The sequence below is a fragment of the Spinacia oleracea genome, chromosome 1 (genome assembly GCF_020520425.1).
Source record: "Spinacia oleracea cultivar Varoflay chromosome 1, BTI_SOV_V1, whole genome shotgun sequence".
NCBI lineage: Eukaryota > Viridiplantae > Streptophyta > Magnoliopsida > Caryophyllales > Amaranthaceae > Spinacia > Spinacia oleracea.
The window spans coordinates 123514673-123532412 of NC_079487.1; the positions used below are offsets into that span (position 1 = coordinate 123514673).

The 17740-nt window shown below is 35.1% G+C and overlaps 2 protein-coding genes across 2 annotated transcripts in view; both read left to right on the forward strand.

Annotated features, from left to right (window-relative positions):
• The window catches only part of LOC110805982 (protein HUA2-LIKE 2), a 28046-nt gene extending 21108 nt beyond the window's left edge, over positions 1-6938 (forward strand). Inside the window, exons 14-19 of the mRNA XM_022011620.2 lie at positions 2539-2717; positions 2846-2922; positions 3030-3091; positions 4286-4404; positions 6354-6524; positions 6639-6938. Coding sequence (XP_021867312.2) covers positions 2539-2717; positions 2846-2922; positions 3030-3091; positions 4286-4404; positions 6354-6524; positions 6639-6671 — 641 coding nt within the window. The 3' untranslated portion in view covers positions 6672-6938. The remainder of the gene's footprint in view (positions 1-2538; positions 2718-2845; positions 2923-3029; positions 3092-4285; positions 4405-6353; positions 6525-6638) is intronic.
• Positions 6939-10421: 3483 nt separating this feature from the next.
• On the forward strand, positions 10422-17126 carry LOC110774879 (tRNA (carboxymethyluridine(34)-5-O)-methyltransferase). Its single transcript, XM_021979473.2, has 3 exons — positions 10422-10666; positions 11927-13008; positions 16763-17126. The coding sequence occupies exons 2-3, from the start codon at positions 11930-11932 to the stop codon at positions 16848-16850; spliced, it is 1167 nt and encodes a 388-aa protein (XP_021835165.1). The 5' UTR covers positions 10422-10666; positions 11927-11929; the 3' UTR covers positions 16851-17126.
• The last annotated feature ends 614 nt before the right edge of the window (positions 17127-17740 follow it).

Sequence of the window (17740 nt, forward strand, 5' to 3'; positions counted from 1 at the left end):
CTTTTTATACCCCTCACCCCAAAATACTCAAACTGTTTACATTTTTGGGCACCACCACTATTCCCACTTGAGAGCTTCTGCTGGCTTCTGGTTGCTGCAAAGCTCATCCTCTTTTCTCAACCACAGGTAATATTCTCAACAACTTCTCTTTCCTTTGATTGTTTCACAATTCATAGCTATAACTAGAAGTTGTTGCTTCCTGGCACTGGACAGTATGTGGGTTTTATGCCTTTGTAATGGTTTTATGCAGAGAATTAGGATCTAGTGTCTCCTAACTAAAAAGTTGGACCAAATAGTTAAGCCAATAAGCTATAGTGCATAGAGAATCATGAATTGTTAATTTGGTATTTTTGTTTTGCATTTATCGAACTCATCTTTTTGGAACTGAGGAAGATTGTTGTTGCTGGTTTCAGAATGTCATGGAAGTAGCTTATTTAGATGATATAATTTGGTTGACTGACTGTGATAAGAAAGCAGATGAAGCATTTTATTTAAATAGTGAAGGGGAAAATGAGACTTGAGGAGTTCATAATGTATGAGACTGTTATTAACACTTGTTTTTATTTTGTCTGGTCTCCAAGTATGCTCTTTCCATGAAAATAATTGATAGTTTTTTGCAACCACAAATTGGTTCTCTGTTTATGTTACTGTCTTCTGAAAGTATCCCTTGTGGCACAAATGGCTCGATATCCACTAGCACGGTTGTTGGGTTTTTTGTTTTTCCGGTTGTGTTTTTTAGGAGCTAGCAGTTTAGAATATTGTTATGCTTTTAGTTCTGCTGCTTAACGTTAATAGTTTTATGGTCTTTATTAGCATAGGTGTTATTATGTTAATGGTGTATACTATTTGTGATTATGTATTGCTTATACTTACATGTTACATATGTATTGGGTAGATATAAGAAGTGGAGTAATTTTGAACCTAATGCTACAGCATCACACAGATTAAATGGAAGCCAGTCAACCACAAACTCGATTTCTCCTCGCCTTTACCTGTCCACTTTGGTGTTATGGATTGGAGGGGCGACAGAACAATTGATGTCTAACCTAAATTGTATAATGTACAGGAAATGAATGACAGGGAAGTTTGAGATATGCACAAGGTCTTGAATTTCCGTCTGTTCCGAAATTGATATACTTCAATTTGACCATCGTTTTTGTTACCAAAATATATGTAATGAATTCATGATAGACTAATCATATTCATGGCTCAATCTTATCCCTACCGTGTCCTAATCGTGAAGCCAATAAGGTTTGCAAGTCTCTAAAATATTTATCGATATTCAAACTCGCCTGAAGTGGTGGCCACTAGGAGATTTTTTTCATTTGTCTACAGAATTGAAAACAAAAAAAATGTTAAACGAGGCCTCAAAGTTTTTCATTTACTAGGTACAGCCGTACGGGGTACTTACGGTTCCTATGTTTTTCAAACTAGCTTTTGGACCACGCGCTAGCGCGCGAGACATTGGAATTCATTAGCAAAAATAACCAAGTCAATAGGTTGAATAATTAGATGATGACTAAATTATTTATCAAATGTTAAGTAAATGTGTTATGGTTGCTAATAATACCTTGCAAATGAAAGAGTCTAATATTTCATTTGTTATATAAATATATAATTTTCGCATATAAAGATAAATAAATTATTGAAAAGAACGTAAGAGAAAAAAAAAAACATGACAAAAGGATCAAGTCATCATATAGAAGGAGAAAGAAAAAGAACAAAAAAAATGGAATGAAATGTTGATGGTAGGATTTGAACCTTAGACCATAAGAAACAGGCATTTAGAGCTTACAAAGGGAAGGTTAGGAAATTTAGCTCCTTATGAATAGTGAATTTCAAGGAATCCTCACTCATATCACTATTGATAAGCATAGTACTCAAAACACATGCATTTTAAAGGTTTGGGATAAGAGTCTATAGTCGGTTGTTTTTATTAATAAGATTTAACCTTACTTATTTGATAATTATCTAATGGTGTAGACGTGATTCAATATCAGGTCTTAATACCAGCCCTCAAGACTTTACCAACTGAGCGAGTTGAAATTTACTAATATTTATTTTAAATAATTTATTATCGCAATATCTTTCTTACAATTCTTTACTGCTCAATCAGCCCCACATGCATCTCACTCTAACACTAATAAATTTAATGCACCTTTCTAAAACTCTATAGCAATCAAACTAATTTTTTTTGTTTCTACTCCGAGGAGTACCCACCATCTTTAGCGAGTGGACTAATCTTCTACTGGAGTTTGCATGAGTACTTCGATGGACAACATCCCCCGATTAATTTTTTTTTTCTATATCCATAGTCTCGAGTAAGACGCAAGAGACCCTTAACTACTCATGTTAACTTCAATTAGCTATCTAACTGTAACTCTACTTCAAAAAATTAGGGAGTCATTAATAACTCGAAACAAATTTCCTAATAAAAGCGCAACAAACACTCAACCACCACCAGAAATGTTAATAACGCATCTTCTTCATCTAGACTAGGACCCAATACCTCATCTTTCGTTGATAAATTTTGCAACTAAATTGGCGTTTGCCGCGTTTCTTTTAACAGCTGCCAAACTACACACAAAATCATTCTACTGTTCACTGCCAAAGTATTTGACGAGGAACAGAGTTTTACTTTTCTTTCTTTTTTTGGTTTTCAAATGGGTGCTGTTGAATCAGTCCCACAACAATCCATCCATGAGTTTACTGTCAAGGTATTCGATTCATAATTTTCGTTGATTTCAAAGATTTGTTTTTGGAATTTTCATGAAAATATGCGTAATCATTAATAAATCTGAAATTAGGATGTGGGTATTGCTTATTTTTTGAAATGGATGAACAGGATAACAGGGGAAAAGATGTTGATCTAAGTATGTATGAAGGGAAGGTTCTTCTGGTTGTAAACGTTGCTTCAAAATGGTAATTCTGATTCACATTTTTTACATTGATTTGTTCATTTTTGGTATAATTATTGTTGTATAGTGTATAAGAATTTGTGTCTATTTTGTTGTTGTTGATTTAAACAGTGGGTTTACCAATATGAATTATACCCAGTTGACCGAATTGTACCAGAAAAATAAGGATGAAGGTATGGTTTTCGCTTATTAGTGTGATTAACTGATTATTAAGTTTCTTTTGTTGCTAGAATTATAATAATTTGTATCGAAGTGTGAGAAATTGAGAAAATGACTAGATTTAGAAATTTGTTTCCTTGTCAAATGTTGTATAGAATTTGGAGGTTTTTATGTTGTGAATGAGAGATGGTCATTATGATGCGAAATGGCGAAAAAATTAAGGAGATGGAATGAGTTATGTGCTAGACTCTTTATAAATCAAGGAATTTTTTTGAAGGGGTTAAAGTAATGACTAGAATTAGTGTTGTGTGGTAGACTTGATTACTACTGGATCAGCGCCTCACAGTATGATGACAACCTGCTGGCTACTATCCGGTATTGTGTAATAAGAGCCTCAATCCTATTCATATATACCTGTTATAGTGTCTTTTTCAAGGTTGCCACATACAATGTCTGAAAATTCGACATGGTTTGCCTGTTCATTTCGTATGCAACAATGTTGATTCTAGGGGTGTGCTGGACTCTTTCGTCCCATTTGCGCTATTGACTGTGTTATTGACTTAATACTTCCTTCATAACTATGTAGGTGGTCCGGAAATTCTTGGAACCTGTTGCTAGACTAGAACTTAAAATTTAAAAGAACTTATGAGGTTCATTTAGTTTTGGTTATTGCTTACTCCTTTTTCTGATGGGAAGTGCGTGAAATGGCTGATTTTTCTAGGATGACACAGTGCGTATTATACAGGTTTGATATTGTACTGTCATTTATCATTTGTAGTTCCTACTTCCTACTCGAGCTAATTAGGGAAAGCGAGCCTACTCTTTTTCTCATTTGATGACGATATAGGTCACATCACGTATGACCATATAAAGGGAAGTCTTTGTACTTTCTCTTGTTTACATCTGTATGATCTTGGTACTTTCTTTCATTTGGATATAAGGGAAATTTAATGCATTCGGGTTACTCGGGTATTCCTTTACTTGAGAGCTAGACATGTGAATGAACGGAGGCATAAAGAGATACTGGGTAGGGTAGGGTAGGGTAGGGTAGGGGAGAGATAGTGAATCATAATTGTTTCAAGTATTGTTGAGTCATGTGTGTTCTATTCAATGAAGGTATTTTCTCATCCTGCGCTTATGCTCAATTGAATCTTTTTGTCAATTCAAAAACAAAAAAAAAAGGTTTCATTATGCATCTGTAATTTCAGGTTTTGTAGTATTGGCTTTTCCTTGCAATCAATTTCTCAAACAAGAACCTGGGACAAGTGAAGATGCTGCAAATTTTGCTTGTACAAGATTCCAAGCTGAGTACCCCATTTTTCAAAAGGTATGTTTTTTTTGTTACGATTCTCTTTGTTGTGAAACTTATTTACTTGTTCTCTTTTGAGCATTCCCAGGTTCATAATAAATCATGTATGGCTTTCTATAATTGAATGTGTAGCCTGTTTATGCTATGTAATAAGATACCTTCGACACATGACTGTTGTGGATTGCTTTTGAAGAATTTCTAGAATCAGTATGCATGTAATTGTAGTAAAATGTTAAATATTGTTTTCTGGGACATAATATTCCGGCACAAGTGCTACATTTATCTGGTATCCCTTTGTATTTCTTGTTTCTGCATAGGCTTCCTCTTTCCACATATTTTGAATGGGCTATAACCATTATTAGAAACTTTAATCTAGAACGGTGAGCATACAAGAGATAATATATGCTTTATAGTAGTTGGATAAAAAGTCTGCAGGCCTTGGAAGGACAGCTAGATTGCCGGAATTGGTGTCTTAGAAAATTTTCTTGGTGGGTATGTGGTTTGGTTGATTTCACCTTGATTCTCTATGGTATCATGTCACAGACCTGTATTTTCAGCATGTGGTGTGTAATCTGAGAGCAATATTTCCCTGCATAGTGAGCTGGCATACCTCATACTGTTTGTGAATTGTGTTGGGATTGATAGGTTTGGTCATGGTCTGAGAATTTGTGGGTATTTATTGTTTATTTTGGAAGTATGACGGTAGGAAACATTTATAGCAGGCAACATGCTTTACTCTCTGGTTTTCTTTGTTGTTGAAAAAGAATGATAGGATTTTCATGGGAGGAACATCTAGTTAGAGGGTTTTGTGGGATAGAGTTGTGTCTCCTGCATCTTTTGATGGACGTATTTCCTGGTTTAGGTCTAATTGATGCTGAATGAGCCTGTGATTTTACATTTGTTTTGGTTTAGAGGATTTCATGTCCTCTTGGTATTGGGAAGAGAGGGGTAATAAAATCTTAGTAGATCTATTCCATAATAGGGAGTGAATTAAAGGAGGAAGTACAAATATTATTTTCTTTATCTAAAACGGCTATTAAAACCAAATCCTATCAGTTTTTGAAAGGTCATGCCCAAGCAACAATCTCAAATTTAGATGGATGTGCTTGACGATGAGAATGAAAAACAGTGATGTTATAGGACTGACTGGCTCACTGGCATGCTTATCCAACAATTACAACTTGAACTGTCTTCAATTTTCTTTTCCTGAAGAAGAAATTCGGGTACAAAGGAGGAAACATACAATGATCTCTTTTTCCCTTTGCAGCTGGTGTATTCTGAGACAATAATGCTTTTGTAGAATTAATCTAGCACAGTTCCGATGCTTCTGCGCGCATGAATGTTGTGTTTCATGGCTTTCTAAAGAGTATGATTTATATCAGTAAAGTTGTGCTCAATGCCTGAAACTGTGAGTTTTTTGTGCTGTATGCTGTCGTGTTTATAATTCAGTTCCGACTTCTGGCACCCCCGAGTCTAAAAACATACTTTCTTGGCGCATTGTGAAATGACAATTTGTATATTTCCGACATAGATTTGTACTGCCCTAACAATTTGAGAAACATCCTTTTGCAAGCTGAAAAACTTATAATCATCACCCGGTGTCATGCATTGGCTGACATTTGTTCCCTGTTAAGAAGTAAAGAGGTTCTAATTAAAACCCTCCAGGATTTTTCTTCTAACAGCTAGTGTATAGACATTTACGGCACAGTTTAGGTTAGGATTTGAGCATGAAGGATTTATCCATGTATAGACTAGCCCAAACTAATATGCTGACATTTGACAGACCCAACAGAAACCGTCTTACAGTATTAAAAATTTTGAACGCAGAAGAGATGTTCGTGACAGTTATGGATACACACATTACACTACATACACTACAGATCAATTCTCATTTTTCTAAATCTTTTTGAAGTATCACATTTCGGCCACTCCCTTATTGTTTGAATAATTTCAATTTGTTGTGACAGGTATGCGTGAATGGACCTAAGACTGCAGATGTGTACAAATTCCTTAAAGCAAGTAAACGTTCATCTATTTTTGGAAGTGGTATCAAGTGGAACTTTACAAAGTTCCTAATCGGCAAGGATGGGAAAGTCATTAAACGATATGGTACAACAACTTCTCCTCTGTCCATCGAGGTACTCATCAAGTCTCTTCCTCTTCCTAGCTATTTTTATCCAATAATATCCTAGTAGCTAAGTAATTGTTGAATGCTTCTTTGACATCTGATCTGATATGATATGATCCTGCAGGGAGATATCAAAAAAGCGTTAGGGGATATGTGACGGACCAATTCACCAAAATGGCTAGAGAATGAAGTTCTGATGATTCTTTTTTCTTCTTTTCCTGAAAAAGATTGTGTGATTAATATTTTTTTGTGTATAGAAAGAAAGCTGCTGCTTGTTTAGCAATAAATTCTGTTACTGTCGTTATTCTGGCACTACGTGTATGATATTTCGTTGATGCTATACGATTTCCTCAGACCTTTGTAGAAGCACCCAGAACTCATGGTTTACATTTCTTAATGTATTGGTTTCCCAGATACCAACCAACTGAAAGCCGTTGCTGTTTGTGTGTCCTAGCTGGTAATGGTATAACAAATTAGACATCACTGAGTGTTGAAGCATCATATGCCAGAAGCGTTTTTAAGCTTGCAAGTTGTAACTGTGATTGGAAAGCAAACTGCTGCCAACTTAGTTGAATTTTTAAATGCATGCAAGAGTTGCAATTTGCAAAGGATAATAATGTAGGTGGAATTTGTTCCCAAATTCTTTCTAACCACCCCGAGTGTTCTATCACATCCAACAACTCATAGGCCCTGTTTGGTTGCTGCCTTTTTACTGGCTTTTTGAGTGGCTTTTAGCTGTTGGTTTTTTAATCTGGTCAAACAGCCAAAAAATATGTTTGGTTACAGGCTTTTTAGCTTGCTGGAAAGCCAGTTTTTCCGCCAAAAATAAAAAGCTAGTATTACTAGTTTTTTGGAGTTGGCTTTTGGCTTCTCACTATCTAAATTACTTTTTTATCCTTGGTTTTACTAATTAACTAATAATTAATAATTTAACACTCCATAAATAATTAATAATTAATAATTAGTGATTAGTGATTAATAATTAACAATTAACAACTAGTAACTAACTAATAACTAATAACTAATAATTAATACTCTCCATACAGTAAGTTATTTTTAATTTATATTTAATTTATTTGTTCTCCGTACATAATACGGAGTATTTATTTAAAAAATAAATAAAACAATTAAATGTCCTTAAATGTCATTTTACATAATTGCAGCCAAAAGCAAACAACTGATTTTGCCAAACATATTTTTAAACAATCAATAGTCAAACAGCCAACTTAAACAACCAGTCAAACCAGCCAAGTAAAACAACCAATTGCCAAACAGGGACTATAGTCTTTCATTTCCATTAACTTTGTCCCTACGAAAATACACTAGCTGCAAAGTTGACATGCGCTATTTCTAAAAAAATATTTTAAAATGTTTCACCTAAATAAATACTCTATTCGCAAGGAATAAGATGTTGAAAAAAAAATTGAGCAATACAATTTGGGAGAATTTTTCCCTAAAAAAATAAAATTTGGGAGAATTTTGTGAAATAAGATAAAATTTTAAAACAAATTTTGAGGAATAAAACTTGGAAGAAGCCCGAAGAAATAGGATTGAGAAATCCTAAGAAATAGGAGTAGGTAAAATCACGAGGAATGAGATTGACAATTCTCGTGGAATATGATTAGGGAACTCCTGATGGATAGGATTGGAATTATGAGAAATTTTCGACTTCTTCAAAATAGAATGACATTAGTATTAGTATGACGATGACTATGACGTCTTTTACGATCTGCATGAAACCAAACACATTTTTAGATCAAACGTACAACATAAGTTATGTCTAAGTAGAAATAACATAATTCGAAGTATGTAGTAATAAATAAAACGGATTTTTCATGAAATACCCCCGAATTATGGCGTAATTCACCAAATGCCCCTCGACTTTCAGAAATTCACCAAATGCCCCTCACAAATGACTTAATACCCAAAATACCCTTACTAATGACGCGCCGTTAGTCCTCCGTTAGCCTAATTTTTAAATTCACCAAATACCCCTATTTTATTACTTATTTCATATAATACCCCTATTCTGAAACTTAATTCACCAAATACACATAACTTAAAATTACCCATTTTGATGCTCAGCGGCTAGTTTTTATGTTTGAAAATAAGCCGTTGCTTATTGTTTGCTTATAAAAACCCCTTTTCTGACTATTTATTGTAGTTTTTCTATTGTTTTGTTAATTTCATATCATTTTTGTCATGAGTTTTACTTTCAAAATCATCATCCACACCCATGAATCCACATATGTAAGAGTCCCAAACAATTTCTAATATTATGGGAGGAAATTTCCATCTGAGGCTCCGATACAACACTCAGTAAGTTTCAATTATGATCCAATAAGTTCAGGCCTCATCCAGTAAAGACAATGCACTTTAGCTGAGCAAAAGGCCAAAAAACCCCATTTTCAAAGGGATCTTATGTAAGTGAAGCTGAAGTAATTCAATCTAAAGCTAACACCTTAATTTTCTTATTGTCCGAATGGTAAAGAAACTAAGAAATCAAGTTCAATAACACATACATTTTTATCACAACCTCGATTTCAACTTGGATTCATGATGTGAAAATCTTGAGTTTGGAGGCAAATCTTTGTGCCAAGATTCATGTTTTTTCACTGGTTCATGAGCTTTGGAACATACCTTAGTTTCATTTTTTTTTCTTGTTCCCTCAAATCCAAAAATAGACATTTGTCCATAAATCTGACCATGTCAATAGGACCTAGCTCAAAAGAAAAGTGGGAAAACCTTTATGCCTCGACTGTAAGGTTGAGAGAAAGTTAGGAGATTGAAGAAAGATGTTTGGAGGCAGTAGAGACAGAAGACAAAAGGGAGTTAACGTTAAATATGTGGCATGGAAGCAATAGAAGCCGAGGTAGCTGGAACATATGCGTTAGAATAAAATTAATAAGAGCTTTATTTTTAATCTGTTTGCATATGTTAAAGATATTTCCCATATTGAAAAAGGAATACCTTCCGATTGCGTGGTAAATATAATTAATTGGTCACATAAAGAATAAGGTACAAAAGAAGTAGCTATTTTCTTGAAGAGTTGCGACGTTTTGAGGTGTTTTTAGGAGTGTTTTCTGTTTTAGTGTTGTACCGGAGCTTCAGATTGAGTGTTGTATCAGATATTCGGATGTCAAATTTTCTCCCATGATAACAAAATTTATTTGGGACTCTTACATATGTGGACTCATTGGGTGTGGATGATGATTTTGAAAGAAAACTCATAACAAAAATGATATGAAATTAACAAAATAATAGGAAAACTACAATAAATCGTCAGAAAAAGAGTATTTATAAGCAAACAATAAGCAACGGCTAATTTTCAAACACAAAAACTAGTCGTTGAGCATCAAAATGAGTAATTTTAAGTTATTGGTATTTGGTGAATTAAGTTTCTGAATAAGGGTATTTGGTGAAATAAGTATTAAAATAGAGGTATTTGGTGAATTTGAAAATTAGGTTAACGGAGGACTAACGGCGCATCATTAGTAAGGGTATTTTGGGTATTAAGTCATTTGTGAGGGGCATTTGGTGAATTTCTGAAAGTCGAGGGGCATTTGGTGAATTACGCCAAAATTCGGGGGTATTTCATGAAAAATCCGTAAATAAAATTATACTTTTGTTTTTTGAAATGTTCAAACTTTCTCGCGCTCGAATAAAGACCAAACAATACATTAATTAAAGTAATATAGATAGTATAGAGCGTTGGTAAACTGCTCAAAAAGCTGTACAAATCACAAATGGACACCCACATCAAACACTTAAGATATAGGCGCGTATTGCCTAAATATATTTTAAATCAAAAATTGTCTTCACGACTCATTCACATAAAAGAAAAAAAAAAGAATTAAAATTAATTTATTTTATAATAAAAAATTGTCACTAGAAGAGCTCGACCCACTAAACATAGGAGTGGGGCTAAGTTTTCCCTTAACGTGCACACGGGCCACACCCTCACACATCAACGAGCTTGGCCAAGGCCCTAGATCGAAGGCAAGAGTGCAAGACGCGGCGCGTTGGCATCTCATATCTCAATAATCGTCCTCAACGCCTGGCATCATCCCCAATTTCAAGCTTTCATCTTTGCGTTGTGATGATGTGCAACAGCTTGTTCCCTTTGGCTTCTACCCCACTTAATCTTTCAAGGTAACTTTCTTTCTCTCCTTCTTAGATTTGATTAAGGAAATGAATTGATGTTTTTGGATCTCTTTTTTTGCTTAATTCTCTGGATTATGTATTCACTAAAGCTTTGAACTTCTGGATGCTAGTTCAGTATAAGTGCAGAGTGATTGGGAAATGGGGTTTAATTTTTTGTGTGACTGATTGTATTTAGTTTGAAATTCTTGAATAATTTCGTTTAAGTGTGTACTGATTTTTGTTAGAATTTGAGATTTGAGCTGTCACATCCATTTAGCTAGGGTTTATGTGTGTGTACTGTGTATTCTCTTTGTTTAGCCTTATTGAAACTCTTTTTCTATCCTTTATGACGAAAGAAAAATTGGGACAGTTGAGGAATCTCTAGAGACACGGGAAAACGGAGTCTTTGTCTAAAGAAATGCGTTTTGAGGCTAGGCGTGATCAGCAACCTTCCAATAGTCTCATTTTCGTTGTTGAAAGTGGCATCCGTAGCTAAACGAGCTCTTGATACTTTGGTGTTATACTAGTATATTAGGCAGGGGTATATCTAATAGGGGAACAGGCTCTCTGGTGGAATGTTGCCTCTTGAATCTTTAATAAACTGTACATTATTTAGTGTTGGTTCTCCTTAGAAAAATTATGTCTCCCTCTAGGTAAATGGAATAGCGGTCAAGTAGGGGTAGATCTATTGTAATAGTCAGATTAGTCACACGATCTATTTTCCTGAATTATGTCTATTCATATTGCATCACGGTTTCATCGGTGTAGGCATCGCATGCTCTTTCCATGTTTTTAACCTTGTATGGTGAGGCTTGGGTTGTAAGTTTTGGTTACTTTGTGAATCGTGTTTTGTCATTTGTTATTAAGGGGATTGCAAACTATGCACAATTGAGCAACTAACTGTGAAGTGATGTGGACTAAAATTTTTAGATAATGGTAGGCTATTGAAACTGCCAAACCATATTTTTTTAATGCTCTCTTCAGGTAAGACCGTGAACGGCGCCCTATTTGCTTGATCTTAGTTTGACTTGCACTCAGATTTCCCTTCATTTCTTCTATACTTTCAAGTTTTAACAGTTTCAAATCTATATAAGTGCTTGATTTTTATTTTATTAACTTTGTGCTCTGAAATTTTGGTTTTAATGTTAAAGATCCTTTTTGCTAGTTACTTGATGTGAGATTATGTTCCAAGACTTTGAAGCATCCAAACCTCATTTTTCTGTTAATATAAGTCAAACCATTCAACTACTCTTTGTAATCTTGTTTCAGGTAATGATATTTGGTCGCATAGAATCTTGGAGAGTTTCTTATCAAATACTGCGGGAATTGCACTCACCTCCTCTCATATCTGTTTGCAAGTGTTACTCCACAGTGTCTAATAAGATGAAGGATATTAGAGTCGGCCACCCTTCTGTTTTCTCGACTGCTGAATCTGATAGAGAAACTCGGGATCAACCATCTGAATTGACAAGTAAGGATAGATTTTCATCGAATCATGTTCAGTATACCCCTGAAATCGAGAAGACGTATGTCCATCAGGTTTATGATGCAATTGCTCCCCACTTTAGTTCAACCAGATTTGCTAAATGGCCAAAGGTTGCATCGTTTTTAGATTCCTTGCCACAAGGATCTCTTGTCCTGGATGCAGGATGTGGAAATGGGAAATACTTAGGTTTCAATCCCAAATGTGTTTCCGTAGGATGTGATATAAGTCCAGCTTTAATCAGTATATGTGCAGAGAGAGGGCATGAAGCATTGGTTGCTGATGCTGTAATTTTGCCTTATAGAAGTGGTTTTGGTGATGCAGCAATCTCTATTGCTGTGTTACATCACCTGAGTACTGAAAGTAGGAGGCGAAAAGCCATTGAAGAACTGGTTCGAGTTGTTAGGAAGGGAGGTTTGGTGTTAGTAACAGTTTGGGCTGTGGAGCAAGAGGATCCAGGTTTGTTGAGTAAATGGACTCCATTGTCCCGTAGGTACCTGGATGAGTGGATTGGACCCGGTAGTCCTCGTGTGCATAGCTCCAGGTCATTTAATTTACAAAGCATTCCTGAAAGCGAGAATGGATCTCAAGAGTCATGCACAGTCTCTAATGAGTCCCTTGGTGAAAAGCTGGATAGAACAATGAAGTTAAATGACCAAGAAAACGACACATCAACTACCTCGATTGGTGATAAATGTAACGAAAACCAAGAGTATTTTGTTCCATGGCATTTACCTTATCATCGAGCTGAAATTAGTGGTTCTTCTGCTTCTGCTGTTGCAAATGGTCTGGCAAGAAAAGATGACAAAAAGGGTGCTGTGGTATATAACCGATATTATCATGTGTTTAGTGAGGGTGAACTTGAAAGGTAATATACAGTTTCCTTGATATGATCCTTGCCTTTGGTTTTATTACTTTTCTGTCTTGAACATAATGTGTTATAGGTAGCTGTATTGTTACCCATCCTCTAGGATACATCATGCATTTTTCTGTCTAGAATCGGAGTAGTACCACAAACAGGGTGAAACAAGCCCCTAACTGAAATTGACTCTGCTTGACAATTGTGTAAAATAACTTAGCGGAGACGGGTAAATGTATCTTAAAAAGTTGCTTGTGGAGTAGGTTAATATTAAGTACAAAGTTACCAGTTGAGTACTTGAGTGTTGAGTGAATGTCAAAAGACACAAGTTGACTTTAAGTTACTTAGCTTGTAGCTCTCGTCATTTCCCATCCCAAGTCTTAGATGAATCTTGACCATCAATAAATGAGACATTTGACTTGTAGGAAAATTTGCCTATTACTACCTTGGTTAGTACTTAGTAGTCACTTTGTCAGTTAGTACCTCAAAAAAAAGTAGTAATTTACTACCCACTATACCTTCACATGATTACTATTGCTACCCAAGTCAGGATTCCTGCCAAATTGGCTTGAATATGACATCATAAAATTGTTTAAGTTGATTTTAAATAATCCTTATTCTTCTTCCAAGCCTTATTCCCATTCGGTTCATGTCCAGAAGAAGTGACTTTGTTTTGGCCGCCACGAACCTACCGCAACCCAAGTCCCCACCACCCAAAAGCTTCGCTTTTGCGACTTTATGCCTGCAGACCAATTGATTTATAACTTACTTTATCGATAATTCTCTTAAGTCGGCCAATTTAGAGCAAATTCTCGCAAATTTACGCTATTATAACGTCATATTTCGGCTAATTTGACTGGAATGTTAATAGGGTAGCAACACTAATTATGTGAAGGTTTTCTAGGTAGTAATTGACAAAAAAAATCTTAGGTAGTAAGTGACAAAGTTACCTATAAGGTAGGTAATAATTGACAAATTTTCCTGACTTGTATTTTGGGGCTCCAAGATTCTCAGCTGAAAAATGAAACCTGAGTACTATTGACTTTTGAGTGGTGTCATTAGAAATTCCTTCTTTACATTTGAGTCCTCGAAAAACTGGGCCCAGTTCAATTCGTTTTAGTTACCAGCCTTCATGACTCTCCAACCTGGTTTCTTGTTTCCTCGTGCAATATTAAGTTTTGAACATAGCAGTTTATTCTTTATCCACTTGATGCACTTCATGTGTAAGTTCTTACTGTTTAGAAATAGCGAGCCATTTCCAACCAGAATCATTCTTCTGTTCTGTCAGCTTGGCGCTTGACAAATGTGCTATTGACTGCAGAAAATTTGTCTTCAAGTCTCAGTTACGCCATTTTTTTTGTTTTTCTTAAGGTTTTAAAATATATTTTTCCATTGAGCATCTTCCTCAAGTTGGTAACAGGATGTTCTGCATTTCTAAATCTTTGGAGCTTTTCTGTTGCTTGGTTATGTGCACATCCTCTAACTCAAAATTTGAGCTAATAATACGCTGAAGAAGAGTTTCATAATTTGCTTAAATTAGTCCATCCTAAAAGCAAATATGAGATAGTTAATACTTTATATTATTGCCCCAAATAATAGGTAGGATAAGAACCAGGAATTCCTATGTAGTTGCTAACACCTGTATAAAGAAAAATGGTAGTTTCTAACAGATTCTGTCTTAGTTTTTAGAAGCCACAAATATTTGCGAGTTTCAAGAAGAGGTTTGATCTTGCAACTAAAAGATCGTATGAGCATTATAGGATGACTTGGCGGATTTGTTTGTAATTTACCCGTATTTAAGGACTATCAGAATGGAACTTTGAAGAGCCACTGTGAGGAATCGCCTAGGCAGCTCAAAATCCAGAAAACATGCCAGTTACTGGAGAGGTATTGCAAGACCAAAGGACAACTGGAGCAAAAAGTCTGAGAGTTTCTAAGTGGATTTTGGAGCTACCATCAGTTTATAACTTAAAAGAGCCTGTGAAATTAAAATATTTGATTAGTTGCATTTTCTGCTCCCCGAAAAGAGTGCAGAACAAAAACTGGAAGCCCTCTCCTGTCGTTAGCGAAGTAAAATGTTCTTTCACTTCTGACGAATTGAATAATAGTTGTTTCTTTTCAGGCGGTATAAGAGATTGAAAATAAAATTTATATCTATGAAAGTGATGTGGTTTATTAGATTTAGTTAGGTTTGGTTGTTGGGGATGAATTGAATTTCTCGTCTTCGGTTGTAAAATTGGTGGTGTCATGGTTGTTTTGTTGCATTGTCTCACTTGAACTTGTCTTATTGAGTAGCTTCTAGGGGGTATTGTGTTCTTGCTTGTGAGTTGACACCACTTGGATTGCAAGTGTACTATGTTTCATTTTGCACTTAGTCTATGCAAGTAGAATATTACCCATGGCTATTTAGAGTAGTGTCAGTAGTCCGATCTCAATGACACTGCATAATTGACCTTTTTGTGTTGTAATATATTCAGTGCTCCTCTAACCAGATGTTTTCCTTCAAAAACTATATAAATTTGCAGCCTTTTGATAAACATTTTGAAAAATTAAAGAGTATACTTCTCACAGCCCATTTGGTATGCGGTAATTGTGATGAATTTGTTATGACTATTAAACAAAGTCCCTTGCCAATGTCAATGGTAATGGAACTCTAACCCCAAAACATAAATATAAATTTACATAGCCGCTCAATACCACCTCTAAAGTGGTTAAAGTGGTAACGGATGGTAATGTAAGTTTATGAAAGACAAGAGATTTAAGGTGTTGACAATCATTACTATGGACATTGGCATGAGTGCATGACTGTCTTTTTACCAAATTACATACTCCATATTTACTTCAGTACCACCATTTACCATTGTCTACCAAATAAGCTGTTATATTATGAACATTGTTGAGATCCGTGGATGCGCCTTTGATCTTATTGACCTAAATTTGAATACAATGAAATCTTTTTCAGGAGCTTCTAGGAAGTAATATTTCTCATGAAGCTGTTTCACTTTACTCTGTCACTCAACTTTTGACTCAAATCAATATGATTTCATTTGTGGTTCCCTATTGCATAATTGCATCAACTTCAAATTGAATTTTCAATTGTTCCAAATATCTTACTAGCTCAATAGTTGGCTGATATTCCTAATTTTGTTAGTATCCTCTTCTCAGTTATGTAAAGTACTTCACTAATGTTCGACCAGTTCTTGCTTGTTTCTATCCAATCTTACTAGGCTACTAGCTCAAATTTGTTGGCTGATACTCCTATTTTCTGTTAGTATCCTGTTCTCAGTTACATAAGAGTACGTCACTAATGGTTGACCAGCTCTTCATATGGTTCCATTTTAGCTTAGTTTCCATGGACTCCTAATTTCCGCTCATCATCGAAATAAAACTTCTTTTGGTACATGATTACTTATTGCTTTGCATGTTTCCTTTAGGTCCATCATCTGTATGTCAAATCCAGAAACTGTTTCTCTTGCTTTGTTCTTTAAAATTTAACTATGTTCGTTATGGTTTTGAAATTCCAGCTTGCGCACCCTAGGTGACTTAATACTCTTTCTTAAGTATTTTTGAGAATTAATTTTAGCCTATTATGCAAATTGTGATTCTTTATGTCAATTATAGATTGGTGTATATCTTGATTCTTTAAAGAACACCCTGCTTCACTAATACTAGCAATATTTCCTGAACTGTTTCTTATCTAGGTGTGATTTAGTCATGGTTTTTCAGTAACTGACCCACTTTTTCGGTTTTGATGAACTTTCAGTTTAGTGTCTGGAATGAGCAATGCTGTGATCGTGGATCGCTTCTTTGATAAATCAAATTGGTGTGTTATTCTTGAAAAAAAAGAATGATAATTCGAAGACGCACAAAATGCATATGTCCTATTTTATTGCTGAGATGAGATCAGGGAGTAAATCATGAAGCTGCCAATGTAGTGAGTGAATCACTCCTTGTAGGAATGTCAGCATATATTTCTCAGAAAAGCAGGCTGTGTCGTTTATCTGTGTGCTTGCATGTTTGTATCATCATTTTTCGATGCAGTGAAATTCACATTTTAGAGCTAAGTTCCAGCATTGTTTTGCGGATTTTGGATAGTAAAGATATTCATATATACACGTATTACTGTCCTTCCTGTTTTCTCGTACTTCTTCATATATACCCCATACCAATTTATTCAAGAAGTACCATGAAATCTACGATTAAGCCTATACAGGTTTAATAAAATAAGAACTTGTTGGGTGCGCAAGCTGTATGTGGGAACAAAACAGATTTTATACGGAGTAATTTTTTTTTTGGGTCCAAATGAGCTATAAGGGCAATAATAAATTACAAACGTGGGCAGACTCTCAGTCTTAACAAACAGGCTAAGACTCCATTCGTAGATTTTGTATATTAATTAGGGCATCGATTAAAATGTATGTATATGTTCTTCATTTCTTTGGTATCACTCTTTAAGCTTAATTTTAGTCTAATTTAACTAGGGCATAAGTCGTATCTTTTAATGTTCTATTAGAACTCTGCATGAGTTTGTTTGTTTTCTACTTCATTTAGGATTCCTATATTGCCGATATGAAGGATCTTTTATGTTGAGATTAATAAATCGAGTTTAAGTTTTGTGTTAAAACTTATGAGAGCGGGTGACGAGATGTTTATTCACTCATACTAGCACTTCTAGTTTGGCTATTGTTTAAAGTTTTGCGTTAAAACTACTCGCTTTAAAATACACTTTGAAATTGTTCTC

Bases quoted from the DNA above. Each gene is read 5' to 3' on its own strand.
- LOC110774879 (XM_021979473.2), top strand. From the start codon at position 11,930: ATGATATTTGGTCGCATAGAATCTTGGAGAGTTTCTTATCAAATACTG. The intron at 13,009-16,762 runs GTAATATACAGT...ATGAACTTTCAG, and splicing joins AGTGAGGGTGAACTTGAAAG to TTTAGTGTCTGGAATGAGCA.